General features: G+C 39.8%; 1 protein-coding gene across 6 annotated transcripts in view; it reads left to right on the top strand.

The window, feature by feature from the left end:
- Window positions 1-3117: 3117 nt before the first annotated feature.
- The window catches only part of CASD1 (CAS1 domain containing 1), a 53797-nt gene continuing 35970 nt past the window's right edge, over window positions 3118-20944 (top strand). For all 6 annotated transcript variants that reach the window (XM_005205168.5, XM_010804013.4, XM_015468213.3 and 3 more), the window contains exons 1-3: window positions 3118-3518; window positions 11223-11319; window positions 11849-11969. In XM_005205168.5, coding sequence (XP_005205225.2) covers window positions 3386-3518; window positions 11223-11319; window positions 11849-11969 — 351 coding nt within the window. In that variant the 5' untranslated portion in view covers window positions 3118-3385. The remainder of the gene's footprint in view (window positions 3519-11222; window positions 11320-11848; window positions 11970-20944) is intronic.

Here is a 20944-nt window from a genome sequence, read left to right on the forward strand (position 1 = left end):
ATTTAAGAAATTTCAGTCTGGTTAGAGGAATGGCAGGAAGCTGTAAGATTGAATTTTTGAGCCAGACATGAGGGAGAAAAGTTTAAAGCATAAAAAGTTCCAGCAAGATATCATGCCTTAAGCAAGGCAACAACAAGGGAATGGAGAGGAGGCAACATATTTGAGTTATTTAGAAGAGAGAATGGGAGTAGAGCAAGTGAAGACTGAAAAGTCAACACTATTCTTCCTAGAGCTTGTCAGAGAAGGAACTAGATGGAGAGTTAAACACAAAGAAACACAGTCCACGGATGGGCTTCACTAACAAAATAAAGTTATTAGCAGAAGGGAAATGTCCAGGAGAGATGAAGAGTTTAAAGAAGACACAGAAAGAGAATGACTGACATAGGGATAACTGATGGGGTCATCAACACTCCCAAGAAAGGGGGACAGGAAGAGATTCAGAGCAGAGAAGGATTAGCTTTAAACTGGAGGGAAAGCTATTCAAATGACCCCACACTTATGGCAGAAAGTAAAGAACTAAAGAGCCTCTTGATGAAAGTGAGAGTGGAAAAGTTGGCTTAAAGCTCAACATTCAGAAAACTAAGATCATGGCATCTGGTCCCATCACTTCATAGCAAATAGATGGGGAAACAATGGAAACTTTGTGAGAGACTTTATTTTTGGGGGACTCCAAAATCACTGCAGATGGTGATTGCAGCCATGAAATTAAAAGACGCTTGCTCCTTGAAAGGAAAGTTATGAGCAACCTACACAGCGTATTAAAAAGCAGAGACGTTACTTTGCCGACAAAGTCCCGTCTAGTCAAAGCTATGGTTTTTCAGAGTCGTGTATGGATGTGAGAGCTGGACTGTAAAGAAAGTGAAAGTGAAGTCGCTCAGTCATGTCCGACTCTTTGCAACCCCGTGGACTGCAGCCCACCAGGCTCTTCTTGCCATTTCCTTCTCCAGGGCATCTTCCTGACCCAGGGATCAAACCCAGGTCTCCTGCATTGCAGGCAGACACTTTAACCTCTGAACCACCAGGGAAGCCTACTATAAAGAAAGCTGAGCGCCAAAGAATAGATGCTTTTGAACTGGGGTGTGGAGAAGACTCTTGAGAGTCCCTTGGACTGCAAGGAGATCCAACCAGTCCATCCTAAAGGAAATCATTCCTTAATATTCATTGGAAGGACTGATGTTAAAGCTGAAACTCCAATACTTAGGCCACCTGATGCGAAGAACTGACTCATTAGAAAAGACCCTGATGCTGGGAAAGATTGAATGTGGGAGAAGGGGATGACAGAGGATGAGATGGTTGGATGGCATCACTGACTCGATGGACAGGAGTTTGAGTAAGCTCCGGGAGTTGGTGATGGACAGGGAGGCCTGGCGTGCTGCAGTCCATGGGGTCACAAAGAGTTGGACACAACTGAGTGGCTTAACTGAACTGGAGGGAAGGAAGGGGGGGCACAAGCTATTCACAACATTTCAGAAAGCCTTCTGGAAATTGCAATTCAATAAAATGTCAAGTTTCTTTACTTTTGGCAGGCATTAAATCAACCCTGCAGGCTAACACTGGTTATCACGTGTTGATCAGAAATTCTAATTTGCTGTTGATGACATCATAGAAATTTCCAAGATGTGATTTGGTAGACTGTATACTGTTAGCAGAGTTATTTATCTGTTTTTTTTTTTGTTTGTTTGTTTTTTTTTCAATATCTGATTTAATTCTCCCAGCATGTGATCAACCTTGGATCAGAAGAACGACAGCCAAAATTAAGCAACCATTTCCAGGGAACAGTGCCTAGTGTTTGTACACTTATTTAGCTTTGCTGCTTATTAGCATTACATCCATGACAGTGATGTATGTGATTTCATTTAAGTGTCAAAAATCTTTCAAGATATGGGGTCCATAGATAAAAATATAATAAAAAGACTCCTTGGATGAAAAGAATTGGGATGACAAGATCTCTACAGTCCCATCATATCGAACATTCTATCACTTTAAGAGGGACCTATAAGTACAAGTTCAGGAATGGCTAAACGGGAAAGTTGCAAAGAAAGCCTGAAAACACCCTAACTAATCAGGAACTCACTCCAGCAGAAAAGGAAGCAAATGTAAATAACCATTCCCACATGGAAGGCAGCACAGGGGAACCCAGAAAACTAACGGAATAAATAAAATGGAGGACTAAGGAGGGTTTAACAAAGGCAAAAGAGTGCTCCCTTTTTTGATAACCACATTAACCAACTCAGGAGCATGAATGATGGTCCCGAGAACACATTTTGACGTCTGGCCCAACCACCTAGCCAACGCTCGAGTAAACACAAAAAAAGTGGAGTTCTTTTCTCACTAACACCTACATCAAGCGAGGCTCGTTTTGTACCTTCTACTCTGTTCATTCCAGAAGGGAGCGAATTCCAGTGTTCTTGCCTGGTGAATCCCATGGACAGAGGAAGCTGGTGGGCTGTAAGTTCATGGGGTCTCAACGAGTCGGACTTGACTGAAGCGACTGAGCAAGGAAGCACTCTGTACTTTTGATATACTTTCGCTCACTGGAACTGGGTAAACCCAGGGCTTCCCCACCCCGCCCCCAAGTTTTCAAGAGAAATGGGCTTCCGAGCAGTGAGTTAAGAGTTAAGACTGGTCATCATACAGGTGGGTTGGTGCTAAGGCTGTCCGCAGTGTCTTCACCTGGCTTGCATCAGGGGGGCATCCAGACTGACCAGAGAGCCTGACGATAAGCCCCGGTGACTTTAGGGTGGCCTTCGCACCCTGCTAGGCAGGTTTAGGGAGTAGAAAGCTCGTTAAAGGGTGTGTTGCGGAAGGAAGGAGGGGAACGGTGTGTGCTTTTCTTCCGGAACTGTACTTCTATTGCCCCAACCTGGGCTCAGGTTGCAGCCAGTAAGCTAATTAAAAGCCCAGGAGTCGCGTTCGGGCCAGGGTTGGAAGCCTGGTCCCCTCTCCTCATATCCCCATGTCTCTGCCGCCACCGCCGCCGCCTGCCGCAGGTGACCCGGTCACCCCTGAGGACAGTCTGGGGTCCGTGACCCCGGAGGACTGGGCAACCGGACCCCCCTTGCAAGCGCAGCCTCTCTTAAGACAGGAGGCTAAAGGGAAGGAGGAGGAAGGGGAGGAGACAGGCGTCCAGGGCGCCTGGGGGAAAGGCACGGCGGAACAGCGGCGGCGGGGCTGGGGGGAGGCCGCCGAGGCGGCCGCGGCCGAGGAAGGGCAGGTGGACGCCGGGGGCGCCGCGGGGTCAGCCTCCCCGGCGGGAGCCGCGGGTGGCGGCCGCGAGGGCTGGCGGCGGCTCCTCGCCTGGCTGCGGCGGCGGCAGCCCCAGTGCTGCCCCTGTGCGGCGCCCCTTCCCCGCTCCGCCGCGCACTGTTGTCATGGAGGAACCAAGATGGCGGCTCTGGCCTACAACCTGGGCAAGCGGGAGATCAACCACTACTTCAGCGTGAGGAGCGCCAAGGTATTGGCGCTGGTGGCCGTACTGCTGCTCGCGGTGTGCCACCTCGCCTCCCGCCGCTACCGAGGTGAGCGGGCCCTCCCCCTGCCCGGGCCGGCCGGGGCGGGAGGAGGCGACGCGGAGGCTGGAGGCCGCCCCCCTTGCCCGACACACGCCCACGCTCACGCGGCCGCCCGCCGGCGCGCCCAGCGGGCGGGGCAGGCGGTACCCCCACGTGCCCCCAGGTGGCCCGGGCGGCGGGCCAGGCGCCCCCGACTGACCGAGTGGACCCCAGTTCAGGCGGCCAAGGGTCGAGGGCCCGTGGTCCTGGGCACCGCCCCCCCACCCCGAGCCGCCACTGCTGGAGTCGGGGGCGCCCGCCCGGCCGGGCCCAGCGGGTAGCGGGGGTCCCGGCTTCTCCGCGGGCTGGCCCGGGGGAGACGGGGCAGGCCCGGGGCTCGCGTGCAGGAGGCGAGCAGGCGGCCCTCGGCGGGCCAGCCCAGGGCGCCTGAAGGCCAAGGCCGCCCGGCACAGGGGCACCTCGTCTCCAAGTGGGGTCGCCCAATTCTGCGCCTTAGGTGCCCGGCTTTTTAGCCTTTGTTTTATCCCGTTTCTGCCCCTGGAACAGCGGGGCCAAGCTGTTGGACAGCGGCAGGGGCCGCCCCATTTTCTCTTGCGGCCGAGTTGACAGCTGGCAGAAGATGCTCTTGGCCAAATGGAGGAGGTGTCACCCAGGCTTTGTGATTCAGAAACGTTTAAAGGGGTCTGGTTGCACACTTTTTACAAAGTGAAGCTGCTGCCAATATTAGAAAAGAACTTATGGGTTGACAGGAGTTGAGGTGGGCAATGAAAACAAGTTGGAAGCAGTCTGAGAGGAGGCCTTTGCTGTGGGTTTTGAAATTGGTGCAAAGAGCAAGGAAATATGACCTCATTATTTCAGAACGTGTTATTTTTCAGTAATCAAGGGATATTTACTTGTCCTTCTTGATTGATTTTTTTTTCCCCTTGATTTTCTCTGTAAGAATGTCACTAGGATAGAGTCTGACAGGCTGAGGGAAATTAACAAAGATAGGATCTCTTGTTTGTGGTTCTTGTAGTTTTGAAGCCATTATCGGGACAGCTCTTGGTGATTGTGACATAACTGGTCAAGAGGTAATGTGTAATAGGTGCACATTTAAGGTGTTTACCTTTTAGCGTCACACATACTTTGGCAAAATATCCAGTAAAGGGGGCACTGGAATCTGAACTCGCTTCTCATTTTAGGAAATCTTTAAAAGTAAAGGATGTTTTGATCAGTTGTGCCCCTTTGTTTTCTCCAATGCTTGAGAGTTAAAAATCTTATACTCTAGTGCTGTACTGGATGAATAGCCCTTTATATAAATACACGAAATCGATTGAAAAAGGTAAATCGCTTATACCCTCTTGGCCTTTCTCCTCCAGGTTCCCATAGATCCCATTCACGTGACCTGGCAAGACTTTGGTTCATTTGCTGTAAGAGAAGTCCAACACTTTCATATACAAAATAAAGCCAACGATTTGATGCATTCATTTATTGTCATTTTAAAGAAGATTTTCTGACCACTGACATTTTATGCTATTTTGTTATAAGATGATAGTAATCTAACTCAATTTTATGTGTGTGATAGTGGAGATAACTTTTATAACTGTGTTCTATGGTCCTCCTATAAGTTAAACATCTAGTCCCCCCCACCTCCCTTTTTTAATTGTGCTTTTGTCTTTTGATAATCATGGATCCTAATTGCTATATTTACATTATAAATTTCATCCTTTCAAGATCTGTCCTCCGCAGGGAAAATAGAATGTCAGATGGAACCTTGTGAGTCAGTGTAGCAATCTGGGATTGTTTATAAAGCCTCCTCCAGAAGCTCATCAGCAGCTTCTGTAGGTGCTTCCGTGTCTTGAGTGTGAAGCTGTACACCTGGTGTGTGTACATGCCCACGTGGAATGTCAGGAACTTGAGACGGGGTGTGTGGTGGGGGGCAGGTGATATGATCTTACCAGGAACTTTTTTTAGCCAGCCTCATGCTTTAGCAGTGTGAAACAGTCAGATGCAATGCTTTTCACACAAGGATAATCAAACACTTGAATCACAGCATCATAAATCTTTAGAATACAAAAGGACTTTATGTTACATATAGAGGTTTAGGCTGTGTATGAAAATCTCCAGTGCGTGAGTGTGGGTTTGCCTCAGGCCAGGAGAGGGAATGCAGTTGAAATACACAGATTCAGTATCTCTTGTTTTACAAACTAAAGAAAGTAAAAAATTGCACACTACAGAAAGCAAAGCTTGGCAAAACTACATGCTATCATTGAGCACCTATCATATGCCAGGTGCTGTTCTACTAAGGGTTTTAAATCTTAACTCATTTTGTCTTTACAACCAGCCTATGGGTAGATACAATTACTAGATTTCAAACTTCCCACTTCCTGCTTCCACCATTTTTAATATCTGTAATCAAGATGAGTTTTTAAAACTTTGATTGCATGTCAAAGTTTAATTGATAACATTTTTCCTACTGTTATATAAAATAATGGTGTATTTTATAATCAGTGGTCTTAGATTCAGAGAATTGCACTATTATTTACATTTTAAAGATGAGGCATGAGAGGTTAAGTTGCCTAAAGACACACAATTTATCTGACTGAGCTAGGATTTAAAACCCAGTTAGTCCTGTCTCATACTATTATGTTATATTCTGCCTTTCTGGAGCCTCTTAGACAGTAGTAAAGTATAAAAGGAGTGAGAAAGTGTTTTCCGTCAGAACATGGGTTATCATTTAGAAATACTAATTCAACCTCACAGTGCCAGCCAAGAATTGTCTTATTCATTTTCCAATAAATGGTGATTTTCTAGAAGTTACATGTCTAAAACTTCAAAATCTGACCTGTTTACTTGTTCCTTCAAATCCTGGTTCAGATGTCACCAGCGTAGAAGTAGAAATTAGGAATTCAGTGTTTCTACAGTAAATAGTATAGACTTACCATCTTGTATTATAATAATTTGTATCTGACTTTCCCACACAAACTTTGAGCTTCCAAGGGTGGTATTTTATTCATCCTTAAATCATCAGAGCTTAACACATAGTAGGAACTCTGTAACAATTATTGGATAAACAGATTTTTGAAGTCCTTATTTCCTTCTCTTTGCCTCCCTGCATTTGCTTCTTTTGGTTTTAATTGAATTTCATGTTCTAAGAGCATGTTCTGATCTTAACTTTAGAAAGTAGTGTTTTGTGTTTTTTTTCATTATTATTTCACATAAAAATGACGTTTTAAAATGTAGTTATTCTTTTAGTTACATTTTTTGTAAATTTTACCATTAAGGAATCACAAGATATTAATATTATGATTACAGACTAAAGACACCATTTCTAGGATAAGAAGCCAGTATCAGTAGCCTTAAGAATAGTTCCAATCTGGTTAAATTTAGATTTTCTAATTGATAAAGTTAACTTGCTTCAAATGTCTTAGTTTTGTTGAATTCTAATTCCTTTCTGTCATAGGCATATTTAATGCAAATATGAAATAATACTGCATGGTTTGGAATATGAGTTCAAAGCTTCAGAAATTAAAACAAGAAGCAGTGTTAGGTCTCTCAGGCTTTCCCTTCTTTGGCTGCTAGAAAAATCCTGATCTACATGACACCGCTTATAAAGAGGCACTCCTAGCTTATCTAAAGAAAATTGTAAATGGTGATTTTTCAACACAGACAAGTATAACTTGCTAAGCTTGGGGGAAAATAAAATATTCTGCAGATCACATTGTAAACTTTATGGTCTGGTATTTTCATGGTTGATAGTAAGAAACACAGCTTTGTCAAGATGATTCAGTCTAAAGGTGCAGTGTGCCAGAGGTATTCTATTCAATGAAAAATATAAGCCTCAGTTTATTTAGCAGGTCAGGTGTTTTCTTTAGTTGTTTTGTTTTTCAGGGTTTTTTTTAACTTGTTTACTTACTTTGTCTGCTCTTAGTATCTTTCTGTTATAGAAAAATCATGCATAAAAACCTGAGACTTTAGATTGACAAACCAGAATGCTTATGCTTAAGATAACAGAATGAAGGGAAAACAGCCATTCATCTAGATAATCTTTGTATTAGAGATAGCTGAAGTAGATAATTCTATCCCATTAGTTGCTTTTTTTTTTTTTTTTTCTTTTTTTAAATTCTGTTCCTAACTTGATTTATCTGAGCACTTGGTAACTTTCATCTCACTGGTTGTATTAAGGTAGCTGTCAAAATTATATGAAGCAATTGAAAATAATGACTGCATTATTTTGTTTTCTTTTGTTTGGGGTTCTTCTGGGTAAATTTTGAAAGGAAAATAATGTGCCAGCGTATGTTAACATGTAGCTGCTGCTGCTGCTAAGTCGCTTCAGTCGTGTCCGACTCTGTGCAACCCCATAGACGGCAGCCCACCGCATACATAATATAAATGTGTCACATTAATTGAACATTTAGATTTACATTTAGTGATTTGATTTTAAAACTGTTTCCTTCCCAGGAAAAGAACTAGTTTTAGAGTATAGAATTTTGTAGAGTTTTTTTTTTTTTAGGACTAATTTATTTCTAATTAGGTATTATAGTATTTACTAGCGCTACTATTTTTATTATTTTGCTGACAAATATGTAAAAGTCTGTGTCCTCCTAACCTTTTCAGTTATCTACTTAGCCATTCTTTTACTTTCCTAACAGTTCTTCATACTACATTCTCTCTACTAAAATAGCTGGTGTAGTTTCTGTGTTTTGAGTAGACCTTAACTGGCTTCCATGGTGGCTCAGACGGTAAAGAATCCACCTGCAATTCGGGAGACCTGGGTTTGATCCCTGAGTCAGGAAGATCCCCTAGAGAAGGGAATGGCTACCCACTCCAATATTCTGGCCTGGAAAAGTCCATGGACAGAGGAGCCTGGCAGACCTCAGTCCATGGGGTCCCGAAGAGTCGGACACGACTGAGCAATTTTCACTTTAACGATAAGATACAGAGACTGTTTCAGATACAATTTTTTAAAAAAATTTTAATTTGCATCATATAATATATTATGAAGAGTCACCATTAACTAGCATTTATTCAACTACCTTAATATGGTAGTTGAATATTTTTCCCAGAAAGACCAGCTAGTTTTTTTTTTGAACCAGCTAGTTTTTAAAATGCAGTGTTCATAATGTCTTTTGGCTAGTGACAACTTTAAAATCTGTGTTGGTATGAGGTTTTTCTAATGTGGGGTCTTGAGATTAGAGCTTTTGTTTTCTACCAGCTGAACTACTGAAAAATAATGTCTGAGTAGTAATATTGAAGAGGGAAAGAAGAATTTGGCGTTTTAACACACATTTTCTGGTGGAGAAAATTGGTTCTTTTAAGACGCTGGTGTGGCACTTCCATCTCCACAAAATCACCTGTAGAGATGGTTAGGCAAACAGCATCATCTCGCACACTGAAGATTGACCCAGCTTCTACTAAGAAACGGAAGTCAAGTAACAGCAACAACAAGAAGGGATGAAGAAAGGAAAACTTTACAGGATGCCAGTTGTTTAAAACTTCTTATATAACTTTTTAATAAAATAAATGTGTTACTAACTTGGTGCTTGGTTTAATGGATGTATTTGAAGAGGTAGAAGTGCTGTAAATATGGAATTTTCATCCTAATTTTAAACATTTACTGGATTTTTAATAGGATTTTACTATATGGCCATTATTAAAAAATGCAGCAGCAGTGCTGATTTTAGGAAATAATTGTGTGTTTCTATAGTCCTTTCTTTACTCCTCCGTGATTGTTTATGTAACTTAATTTTGTTTTTTAGAACTAGCATTAGTTTTTGATAATTGAAAAGAATTAAGAACTGATTATTTATAGTTTCCTTAGAGAGATGTTATTAAAAAATCTTTAAAATACAGAAAAAACTGCTTAGGCTACATCTGTAATTACAAAAATATAATACCTTTCCTTATCCAGTTTTCACCAACAGAACAGTGTACTATTTTCACTTTGCTCGATATTCTGTTTTAGAATTTATGACACTGTGGTATCAACATTTTCATTGTTTATGCTTAGTTGCCTTGTGTTTGTATCACCTTTTATCTGTGTGTTGTCCAGATAAATGGATGACTGGATGGAAAAAAGAGATGTGTTCTACTTAAAGTATCTTTGGCTCTTTCCTATCTCCACCATTTGGTTCTGTAGTATTCTTTTTTACCAGATTCTCCATCCTGACCTTAACTATTTGTAAAACAAATAGAGATTGCTATTGACTGTTAAAGAATTGGAGATCAAATTTAGAAGCACATTAACTGTAACCCTACAGTTAATGTACACATCTCATTTCTCCCTCGTCCTTTTGACATATTTGAGCTTTTCTAATGCCTCCAACCCCCCTTTTAACCACATACATTGGTCATGTGCATTAAGCTAATGTACAGTAAAATGGCCAAAAGAAGTAGGGTAACCATCTGTCCCAGTCTACACAGGAGTGGGGGGGTTGCTTATATGGGATTTTCTGTTTGAAACTTCTCCCAACCACAATGGGAGGAGTTTGCTGTCATCCTGATGGTGGAGGCAAGAGACAATCGAGAGAAGTAGAGGATGGATATTAATAATAGCATTTATTACTGGTAATTGATCATGTGTATCTTCAGCCATCTTTTGACTAACAGTGTTTCAAGTCTTTGTGAGATTGTAGAAGTATGACATTTTATTATGCATTTTAAGAAGTTTTTAATAAGTCTTTCTCTGTTTGCACATTTACGGAGTAGGGATATAGCCCTCTTCCTTCCAGAGAAGTTGTGAAAATTAGGGCGTAGATTTATAAAATACTTCAACATGTACCAGGTTTCTGATGTACTAATGCACGAAGTACTGTAATAGTTGAATATAAAGTCATTTCCAAAGTCTTCTCTTTTATCCCTTAAACTTTTGTTTTCCAACTAGAAGTAGAAGTTATCAGATCAGAAATCAGTCGCTCAGTCGTGTCCTACTCTTTGCGACCCCATGAATTGCAGCACGCCAGGCCTCCCTGTCCATCACCAACTCCCGGAGTTCACTCAGACTCACGTCCATCGAGTCAGTGATGCCATCCAGCCATCTCATCCTCTGTCGTCCCCTTCTCCTCCTGCCCCCAATCCCTCCCAGCATCACAGTCTTTTCCAATGAGTCAACTCTTGGCATGAGGTGGCCAAAGTACTGGAGTTTCAGCTTTAGCATCATTCCTTCCAAAGAAATCCCAGGGCTGATCTCCTTCAGAATGGACTGGTTGGATCTCCTTGCAGTCCAAGGGACTCTCAAGAGTCTTCTCCAACACCACAGTTCAAAAGCATCAGTTCTTCGGCGCTCAGCCTTCTTCACAGTCCAACTCTCACATCCATACATGACCACAGGAAAAACCATAACCTTGACTAGATGAACCTTTGTTGGCAAAGTAATGTCTCTGCTTTTGAACATGCTATCTAGGTTGGTTATAAACAGATATAAAGGCTATTTTGAGGCAAGATGTCCCTGGAGGGGAAACTTGCAGTAGAAGGAACTGCCAAAGCATTAACGTAGCACTGGGGATGAAGAATACTCTAGGTGAATTATCTGTCCTAGTGTCTCTCATTGTCTTCAATATTAATATATTAATAGTTGCTGTGCTTCTCATGGATGAGTCATATGTACCTAGAAGGTACAGTGAAGTGTGGAAAACTCTGTAGTCTCTCATCTCCAAAGGTAAAATGGGATAGACAACCAACGTATAAAAATATAACTATTGTTAGCAACATTATTGTGTTTAATTATTACAGGCAATGACTCATGTGAATACCTTCTCTCAAGTGGCAGATTTCTTGGAGAGAAAGTTTGGCAGCCTCACAGCTGTATGATGCATAAGTACAAAATCAGGTAAAGTTTCTTCATCTATTTATTTATTTTTTCTTCTTGTCTAAGATGGGTCTTAGTATCTGGTAGAGAAGTGTTAATAGAGCAAAGAAAGTGGCAGATGGTACTTCTCCGTGTGACGGTAGAGAAGTGCTGACAGGGCAGGAGTGGGGGTGAGTCCAAGGGAGTATTCTCTAAAGCATTAGGGAGAGCTTTGGACCAATCTGCCTTATCTCAGGTGAGAGACAACCAGGGGCCAAGGGCAATAGCCTGTGAATGAAGGACTTTTGCTTTGGGACTTGGATAGCTACCTTGTGCAGTTTTTCTGAGAGAGTGGGTATTAAGCACTTACTGTGGTTCGAGTACATATGAAACACTTAATCGAATTAATCAATCATACACAAACTGGTAGGTTAAACAAACCTGGCCACCTGTTTCTAAAATGACAACATAACTATATAATAATCCTTACTACTTCTTCACAAATCATGTGCTTTGAAGATGCCTGGGCTAATTTTCTGTATTCTAATTGATGTTTCCTTGTTGATTTCAGTGAAGCAAAGAACTGCCTCGTAGATAAACATATTGCATTTATTGGAGATTCCAGAATTCGTCAGTTATTTTATTCTTTTGTGAAAATAATTAATCCTCAATTCAAAGAAGAAGGAAATAAGGTAAAATCCTGTCTATTCGTTTCATTAGGGTGTTGTTTTAGAAGTTAGGCAACTGAATAGTTACAGGAGGAGTGTGCCCTTTCACATGAACAAAAGAAACTATAAAATTTTTAGTTTGGTTTTGGGGAAGATAACAGGGGATAATTTGCCATTACGGAGCCATAAGAAAAAGAAGTGGTGGGTAAAGTATTGGCAAACCTTTTATTGACTTAAACTTTTTGTTTTCAGAAATATTAAAATTCTTTCCATGGAAAAACTTAAAAAAAATTTTTTTTAGAAAGAATAAAGAAGAAATATCCCTTATCCTCCTTTTAATATTTTGCTATATTTCTTTTCAGTCTCTTTTTTAAAAGACAAAATTGTAATAGATTAGCATGTACAATTTGATATCTTCTTTGCCACCACTTATCATAATTTACCATATTATTATAAATCAATGTAAGTATCTTCATAATGGCAACATACTAGTGAGTGGATATAATGTGATCTTATATAATCGTCCCTTTTCTTAACTTTTTGTAGTTTTCTAATTTTTAATAAGGACATTTTTATTACATTTTTGTGTGAAAACTTTGCTTTTTAAATTATTTCCTTAGGATAGAATCTTTACAGTGCAAATATTAGGTTAAAGAATATAGTACTTTAAAAATTATTGATTATATTATTGAATTCTTTCAATCTATACTGTAATTAGCAATGTACATTGGAACCTAATTTTCTGTAACCTTTCTGGCACTGGACATTCATGCTATATAATTAAAATGACAGTGTGACAAATTTCTGCTCTTTTTAATTTCTAATTTTAAAAATGTATCTTTAAAAAAAAACTAACAAGGGTGAACATCTTTCTAAATGTTAATTTGTTCATTAGTTAATTTTTGTGAACTATTTCATCATATCTATTTGTTTAATACATTTTTAAGTGATCTGAAGTTCTCATTTCTGTCTTTAATTGCATATGGTTGAGAGTGGGGAATAATAAGAAAAAAGTAAAGTACAAGAAAGTTCAGAATTGTAGGGGTAAGTAGCTCGTTAATTTATGATAAAAATCTGCCTGTACACATCACCTTGTCCAGTGGTAGGAAACTGAAAAATTGGGGACTTCACAGCTAACTAACTAGTCTCATCATGATGATGGTAATGGATACTGAGTCCTTAGGAACTCTTCTAAGAAGAGTCCAGTAGCAATTTTGTCTACTAGGAAAAGCCAGTATAGATTTTAAAGCTGAATAATAGAAGATAACAAAGTCAACTTTTCATTTTATTTGATATCTATAAATGTATTTTGCATTTGTATTTATAAATACAAAACTATACAGAAGATTTAAAACTATTTAATGACTTGAGATTCTTACAGCTTAAAGTAAAAAAACCTCAGTAAACATTTAAAAAATAGATGTCTGAATTTAAAAAAAAATAGTTTTACTATTTCTAGGCTTAGACTAGAGGATTTGAAAATTGGAATAATGCATTTGGCAACAGTTAGTTGAAAAAAATCTATAATGGTTTTAGTCCATGGCCAGAAGTAGCTACAATATGGTATGGTGTTCCTGGGCACTAGGTTTCCAATTTTTATTTTCTAGAGGTTCCTAGTTATCCCACAATAGTCAAACAAGATGCATTTTATTTTATATACATTTTGCAAAGAAAGTTTTTTATAGTTTTAAAGAGACAGTTATTGTGAAACTAGTTTAAACTACTGGTGGAGCATTTGCTAAGTTGTATTTTACTTATTCTCTTCTCTCTGAACACCTTGAGGACAGAGATTATGGATTATCATTATTTTTTAAATATATTTCTTACATATTTCACAACATAGCCTGGCATGTTGTGAAAGTTGATTAATTTTATTTTAGCCTTGGTAATGGGATTCTTTAAGTAGAATAGGAGTGTTGAAGATAATTTTTTTTAATTTCTTTTCTGTACTGAGGAAAAATTTTTAAAAAGAAGCTTTAGAGCAGGATTTATTTTTTTCAAATTATATTTTGTGGAAGACTAGTTCTGTAAGAAGCTCTGGTCAAATAAGTTTGGGCAGAGGTGGATATCATATCCTCCTCTTAGATAGTTTTAGTTTAGGCTAGGATATTAAAAACTTGAGAAGTCTTGCAATGAAGAAAGCTGTTTGTGTTACTTCCAGCCAGAGGGCAAGCTAGATACTCTGGGGGCCCCTTCCACCTCAAACCAACTAGATCCTAGATTAAAAAATACTTGTTGATGTATTTCTAGACTTTGAAATAGGGGATACATCCCCCACAAAAAAGGAACAAACTGTGAGGCCAGTCCAGTAATGGGAACAATAACAGTCGGTATGCAATAGAGATTTGGGTTGCCCTTAAGATGGATGCCTGTAGCTACAATGCCCTGTATGTAGCAAACAAAGCTCTGAGCCAGCATATTTCTCAACAGTAATATTGATAGCCAGAGGACAGTAGACTAATAGCTTTAATGTTCTGATAGAAAGTAGGCTTTAACCTAGAATTGTATCCCTAACATACAAATTCCTCTATTCTTGAATTATAGGACATTTTTAAATAAACAACAACTACGAGGGCTTACTGCCATATAAACTTATACTAAAGAGTTTTCCAAAGAATAAACTTCGAGAAGGAGGGAAATGATTCAGAAAAAAAATGATCTGAATTAATGGTTAAAGAAAATAGGAAACATGTGTATGAATCTAAACAAACTATGTCAAATAACGTCTTTTTACACTTTACGAAAACACAGTACTAAAGAACTGACATAGCATATAAGTCAGAGAGCTGCTGCTAAGTCGCTTCAGTCATGTCCAACCCCATAGACGGCGGCCCACCAGGCTCCCCCGTCCCTGGGATTCTCCAGGCAAGAACATTGGAGTGGGTCGCCATTTCCTTCTCCAGTGCATGAAAGTGAAAAGTGAAAGTGAAGTTGCTCAGTCGTGTCCAACTCCTAGCGACCCCGTGGACTGCAGCCCACCAGGCTCCTCCGTCCATGGGATTTTCCAGGCAAGAGAACTGGAGTGGGGTGCCATTGCCTTCTCCGGAGAGAGATGACCACAATTAAAGTGTTCTGATGTCCTCTTTACACTTTAAGTTGTCATCTTAACTTAGAACTTAAGATGCCCTTTATTCCAAGGGCAAGGACTGGAAGGATAGAATTAGGGTGGGTAGTTCCAAACCAGAAGAAGAAAAAAATAAACCAAATTCATCTAATATCAAATATAATATATAAACATACATACATAAGCACACATGTATGTGTGTACTCTGATACACACATGTGAATACATACATACATATATAAACATATTACGTGTTAAAAATCTGTTTAATTTTATGTTTATATAAAAGTGTGAGGGAGCTAGAAATCAAAAATTAAGATGGAAACATTTATTATCAAAATAAATATAAGTTGTCTAAACTTGTCAGCTAAACACAGATTTTTCAGACTGATTTCAGACTGACTGTCTACCATAGTGGGAGAATTACTCACTGCTCATGTAATTAATGATAGTTTAAGCAAATAAGTAAATATGGGCTGTTAGTATGCTGATTTTATAAACTTATAACTCAGTACTTAATACGCTAAGATATCAGAGAATATCTTTCAAAGCACACATGGAATCCTTATTTTGATCACATTTTGGTCCATTAAACAAGTCCTAACAGTATCAGGGAATTGGTATCATCTCTCTCTTTTAAGTAAGTTCCTTTATATTCTTATTCTGATAAAAATTCTAAAAGCCTACAATAAATGTTCCAGTGATAAGATGGTAGACATATTTCCATTAAACTCAGGATGTTCATTATTGCTGCTTCTACTTAGTATTGTATTAGAGATCCTTAGGGAGACCCAGGTTCAATCCCTGGGTTGGGAAGATCCCCTGGAAGAGGAAATGGCAACCCATGCCAGTATTCTTGCCTGGAGAATCCCATAGATAGAGGAGCCTGGTGGGCTACAGTCCATGGGATAGCAAAGAGTCAGATATGACTGAGCAACTAACTCTTTCTCTCTCAGCCAAAGAAAGGTGGTACTTTGAAAATGTAAGGATTGTAAAGAAATAACTTGATATTTTATAATACAGTTGTCTACATAGAAAATCCCAAAGAACCTATAGAAGATTTACTAGATACAATAAAATTTTTAACAATATAGCTAATTATAAGATAAATATATGAAAATTGCACTGACTCAATAAAGCTGTTAAAAATTAATTGCATATCTACTTGTCAGGAATAGAGAGTTCAAAAATGTTATTTAAAATATACTCTGTGCAATAATAATAATAATTTAAAAAACACAGTACATAGGAATAAACCTAGTAAATAAGCCTACATCTGTATGCAGAAAGCTCACAAAATTTTATTAAAAGACAATTTAGTTTTCTGAGGAACCTCCATACTGTTCTCCATAGTGGCTGTACCAACTTACATTCCCATAAACAATGTAGGAGGGTTCCCTTTTCTCCACATCCTCTCCAGCATTTGTTATTTGTAGACTTTTTAATCATGACTATCTGTAGGCTGGGACCTCATTGTAGTTTTGATTTGCATGTCTCTGATAATTAATGACACTGAGCATCTTTTCATGTGCCTACTGGCCATCTGTTTGTCTTCTTTGGAGAGATGTCTGTTAAGGTCTTCTGCCCATTTTTTGATTGGATTATTTGGTGTTTTGTTGTTGTTGCTGAGTTGTATGAGTTATGTGTGTATTTTGGAGCTTAAGCCCTTGTCTGTAGCATCATTTCCTCCCATTCTGTAGCACTGTCTTTTCATGTTTTTATGGTTTCCTTTACTGTGCAAAAGCTTCTGAGTTTGATTGTGCTGTGCTGTGCTTAGTGGCTCAGTCCTGTCCAACTCTTTGCAACCCCATGGACTATATCTCATTAGGTTTCACTGTCCATTGGGATTCTCCAGGCAAGAATACTGAAATGGGTTGCCATGCCCTCCTCCAGGGGCTCTTCCCAACCCAGGGATCAAACCCAGGGCTCCTGCATTGCAGGTGGATTCTTTACCAGCTGAGTCACCAGCAAAAGCCCAAGAATACTGGAGTGGGTAACTAACCTTTCTCCAGAGGAAGTTCCCGACCCAGGAATTGAACCAGGGTCTCTTGCATTGCAGGTGGATTCATTACCAGCTGAGCTACCTGGGAAGCCCCAAGTTTGATTAGGTCCCATTTATATATTTTTGTTTTTATTTCCATTTCCTTGGGAGACTGAGCTAAGGAAATATTGATAAGATTTGTATCAGAGAACATTTTGCCTATGTTCTTTTCTAGGAGTTTTATGGTATCATTATGTTTAACTCTTTAAACCATTTTGAGTTTATTTTTGTGCAAGGTGTGAGGGCATGTTCTATCAGACAAAAATGTAATTCAAAAAGATACATGCATCTGTCAAGCCGCACTGTTCACAATAACCAAAACATGGAAACAACCTAAGTGTCCATCGACAGAGGAATGCACTGCATAAAGATGTGGCATATAGATACAATGGCATAGTACTTAGCTAGAGAAAGGAACAAAATAATGCCATTTGAAGCAACATGGATGTAACTAGAGTTTATTATATTAAGTGAAGTAAGTCAGAAAGAAAAATACAAATACCAAGAACTGTGATGAAAAAAATTTCATGGTCTAAAGGTATTGAGATCATACAGACTGTTCTCTTACCACTGTGAAATTATGTTAGAAATCAATATCAAAAAAAATATTTGAAAATAACCCACATATTTTCAAGTACATTGTGACATTCACCAAGAGAGATCTTTGGCTTAGTCATTGAAAGCCTCAATAAAGTCAAGACAAAAAACACAGAGGGTGATTGCAGAGAAGAAAGGATTTAAATGAGAAATTAATATCAAAATAAGAAATTAATATCAAAGATACTTTTAAAAAGCCCATGTATTTGGAAATTAAGTGACCCCTTTTAAATGATGGGTGTATCTAAGAAGCTGTAACAAGGAAAATTAGAAAATATTTGTAACAGAAGAAAAATGAAAAAAGACTGTACCAGAATTTGTTGCATGCAGCTGAAGCTGCCGTTTTTTGGATTTGGTTTTGTAGGGTCATTTTCTTCTTCCTTCTTTTGTTCTCTTCTGATTTAATGACTATGTTTAGTGCTGTACTTGGATTTTTTATAGTTTTTTGGCTCGTGGTTATCATGAGGTTTTGATATAGCAGTCTCTCTCTGTACACACACACACACGCACACACACATATATATATATACGATTAAGTTGCTGATCTCTTAATTTCAAATGCATTTCAAATATCCTGAATTTGTACTTTCCACCTCCCACAGTTACTGGTTTATGTATTATATTTGTGTGAGGATAGTTTCCTTTACTATATGTTTGCTTTATCCAGTGAGCTTTCCCATTTTGTAATTTTAGTGTTTCTAATTGTTGGCTTCTCTTTTTCATGTAGAGCAGTTTGTTTAGCATTTGATTTGGTGGTGCTGAATTCTTTTGGTTTTTGCTTATCTGTAAAGTTTTGATTTCTCAAACCAATCTGAACAAGGCCTTTGCTGGGTAGGGTATTTTTTCATTGTAGTTTCTTCCCTTTCATCACTTTAAATATATCATGCCACTCAATTCTGGCCAGTACAATTTCTCCTGAAAAATCAGCTGATAGTCTTATAGGGATTCCCTTGTTGGTTATTTGTTGCTTTTCCTTCATTGCTTTTAATGTTTTCGCTTTGGTCTTTAATTTTTATTGGTTTTATTACTGTCTTTCTGGGCCTGTACCTCCTTGGGTTGGTTAATCCTATATGGGACTTTGTGCTCCCTGGACTTTGTTGACTGTTTCTTTTCCCATGTTAGGCACGTTTTCAGCTATTGTCTCTTCAAATATTTTTAGGCCCCTTCTCTCCTCCTTCTGGGACCCTTATTATGTTAGTGTTGGTGTATTTGACAGAGCCCCAGAAGTCTCTTAAATTGTCCTTTTTTCTTTTCATTCTGTTTTCTTATTCTCTTCTATAGCAGTAGTTTCCAGCACTGTCTTCAAGCTTACTTACCCATTCATCTGCCTCATTTATTTTGCTGTTGAGTTTTTCTCGTGTATTTTCAGCTCAGTTGTTGTATTCTTCATCTCTTTGGTTGTTCTTGGTATTTTCTGACTCTTGTATAAACTTCTTGTACCTTCCTGCTCTGTGCATCCATTACTCTTAACTCTTTCCTCGGATAGATTGCCTGTCTTCATGCCATTAGTTGTCATTTTGGGTGTCTTTCTTTTTCCTTCCTCTGGAACATATTCCTCTGCCACCACATTTTGTCTAAATTTCCATTTGTATTTTTATGTATGTGGAAGTTTTGGAGAAGTTTCCTCCAATAGGGGATGCCCTAGGTGTCCAAGCAGTGCGTTTCCCTCTTTTACCCAAGGTCCGGTGACCAGCTGGTCCCAGGGTCGGTTCTGACCTGAGTTTGCAGATTCAGTTCCGTAGGGTGCTGTATGGTTGTTTTCTTGCTTCTGGTGTCTGCCCTCTGGTGGGTGAATCTGGTCTAGAGTCTTGTACAGGCTTTCTGGTGAGAGGCCAGTGTCTGCCCCCTGGTGGGTGAGCCTGTTCTAGAGGCTTGTGAAGGCTTCCTGGTAGGAGAGGCTGTTGCTTGCCCACTGGTGAATGGAGCTGGCTCTTGGTTCTCTGGTGGGCAGGGCTGTGTCAAGGGCCATGTCTATAGGTGACCATGGGCTCAGAAAGTCTTTAGGCAGCCCGTCTGCTAATGAGTGGCCAATACTTTGGCCACCTTATGTGAAGAACTGACTCATTGGAAAAGACCCTGATGCTGGGAAAGACTGAAGGTGGGAGAAGGGGACGACAGAGGAGGAGATGGTTGGATGGCATCACCAACTTGATGGACATGAGTTTGAGTAAGCTCTGGGAGTTGGTGATGGACAGGGAAGCCTGGCATGTTGCAGTCCATGGGGTTGCAAAGAGTCGGACACGACTGAGCAACTGAACTGGGACTGCTAATGAGTGGGGCTGTGTTCCTGCCCTGTGGATTGTTTGGCCTGAGGCGCTCCAACTTTGGAGCCTACAGACTGTTGGGCAGGGCATGGTCTTGCTGCTAATTACCCATGTAAGATGTCTGCCTCTAACAAGAGTTCAAGTAGAGGAACACTCCCCAATATTACCACTGCCAGCTTTTAGGACACTAGAGAGACTCATAGCTGCCCCATGCCTCCACAGGACACCCTCCAAGACCAGCAGGTAGGTCCAGCCCAGTCCCCTTTGAAGTCCTTGCTTTTGCTCTGGGTCACTGTTCTCATAGGACCTTGTGTGCACCCCTCGATGTGTGGAGTCTGTCCCCCAGTCCTATGGATCTCCTATAATCATCCCCTTTGCTGGGAAAGCCAAATGCTCTGGAGGCTCCTCCTCTCAATACCAGACCTCTACACTGGGGAGCCTGGCATGGGGCTCGGAACACTCTCTCCTGTGTGAGAACTTCTGTGATAAAATTATTCTCCAGTTTGTGGGTCAGGATATGTAATTTGATTATATCACAAGTGTGACTCTCCTACCATTTTGTTGGCCTTCTTTTTGTCTTTGGGTATAGAATATCTTTTTTGAAAGGTTCCAATCTTATTATCCATGGTTGTTTAGCAATTAGTTGTGATTTTGGTGTTCTTGTGAGAGGAGATGGGCTCAAGGTCTGTTTCCTCCACCATCTTGTCTTCAGTCACATACATAATACCTGGCTTTTATTGAATTCTAGGTTAAAATATAAGAACTGTAGCAAAGACTTTATTAGGGACAGTTGAACATGCACTGTATTATTAGATTTGATAATATTTTATCAATGTCAGATTCTTTGGGACTATAGTATTACAGATATGCAAGAGAATGTCCATATTCTTCAAAGATATGTGTTGAAATATTTAAGGGTGAAATGTTATTATGTCTGCAGTTTACTTTTACATGGCTCAGCAAAGAAGAAAAACTATGTATATGTGGTGCATAGAGACACATGGAATTAGTGTAGAAAATACTAACAATTGGT

This window comes from Bos taurus, chromosome 4, assembly GCF_002263795.3.
Source record: "Bos taurus isolate L1 Dominette 01449 registration number 42190680 breed Hereford chromosome 4, ARS-UCD2.0, whole genome shotgun sequence".
In the NCBI taxonomy this organism is placed as follows: domain Eukaryota; kingdom Metazoa; phylum Chordata; class Mammalia; order Artiodactyla; family Bovidae; genus Bos; species Bos taurus.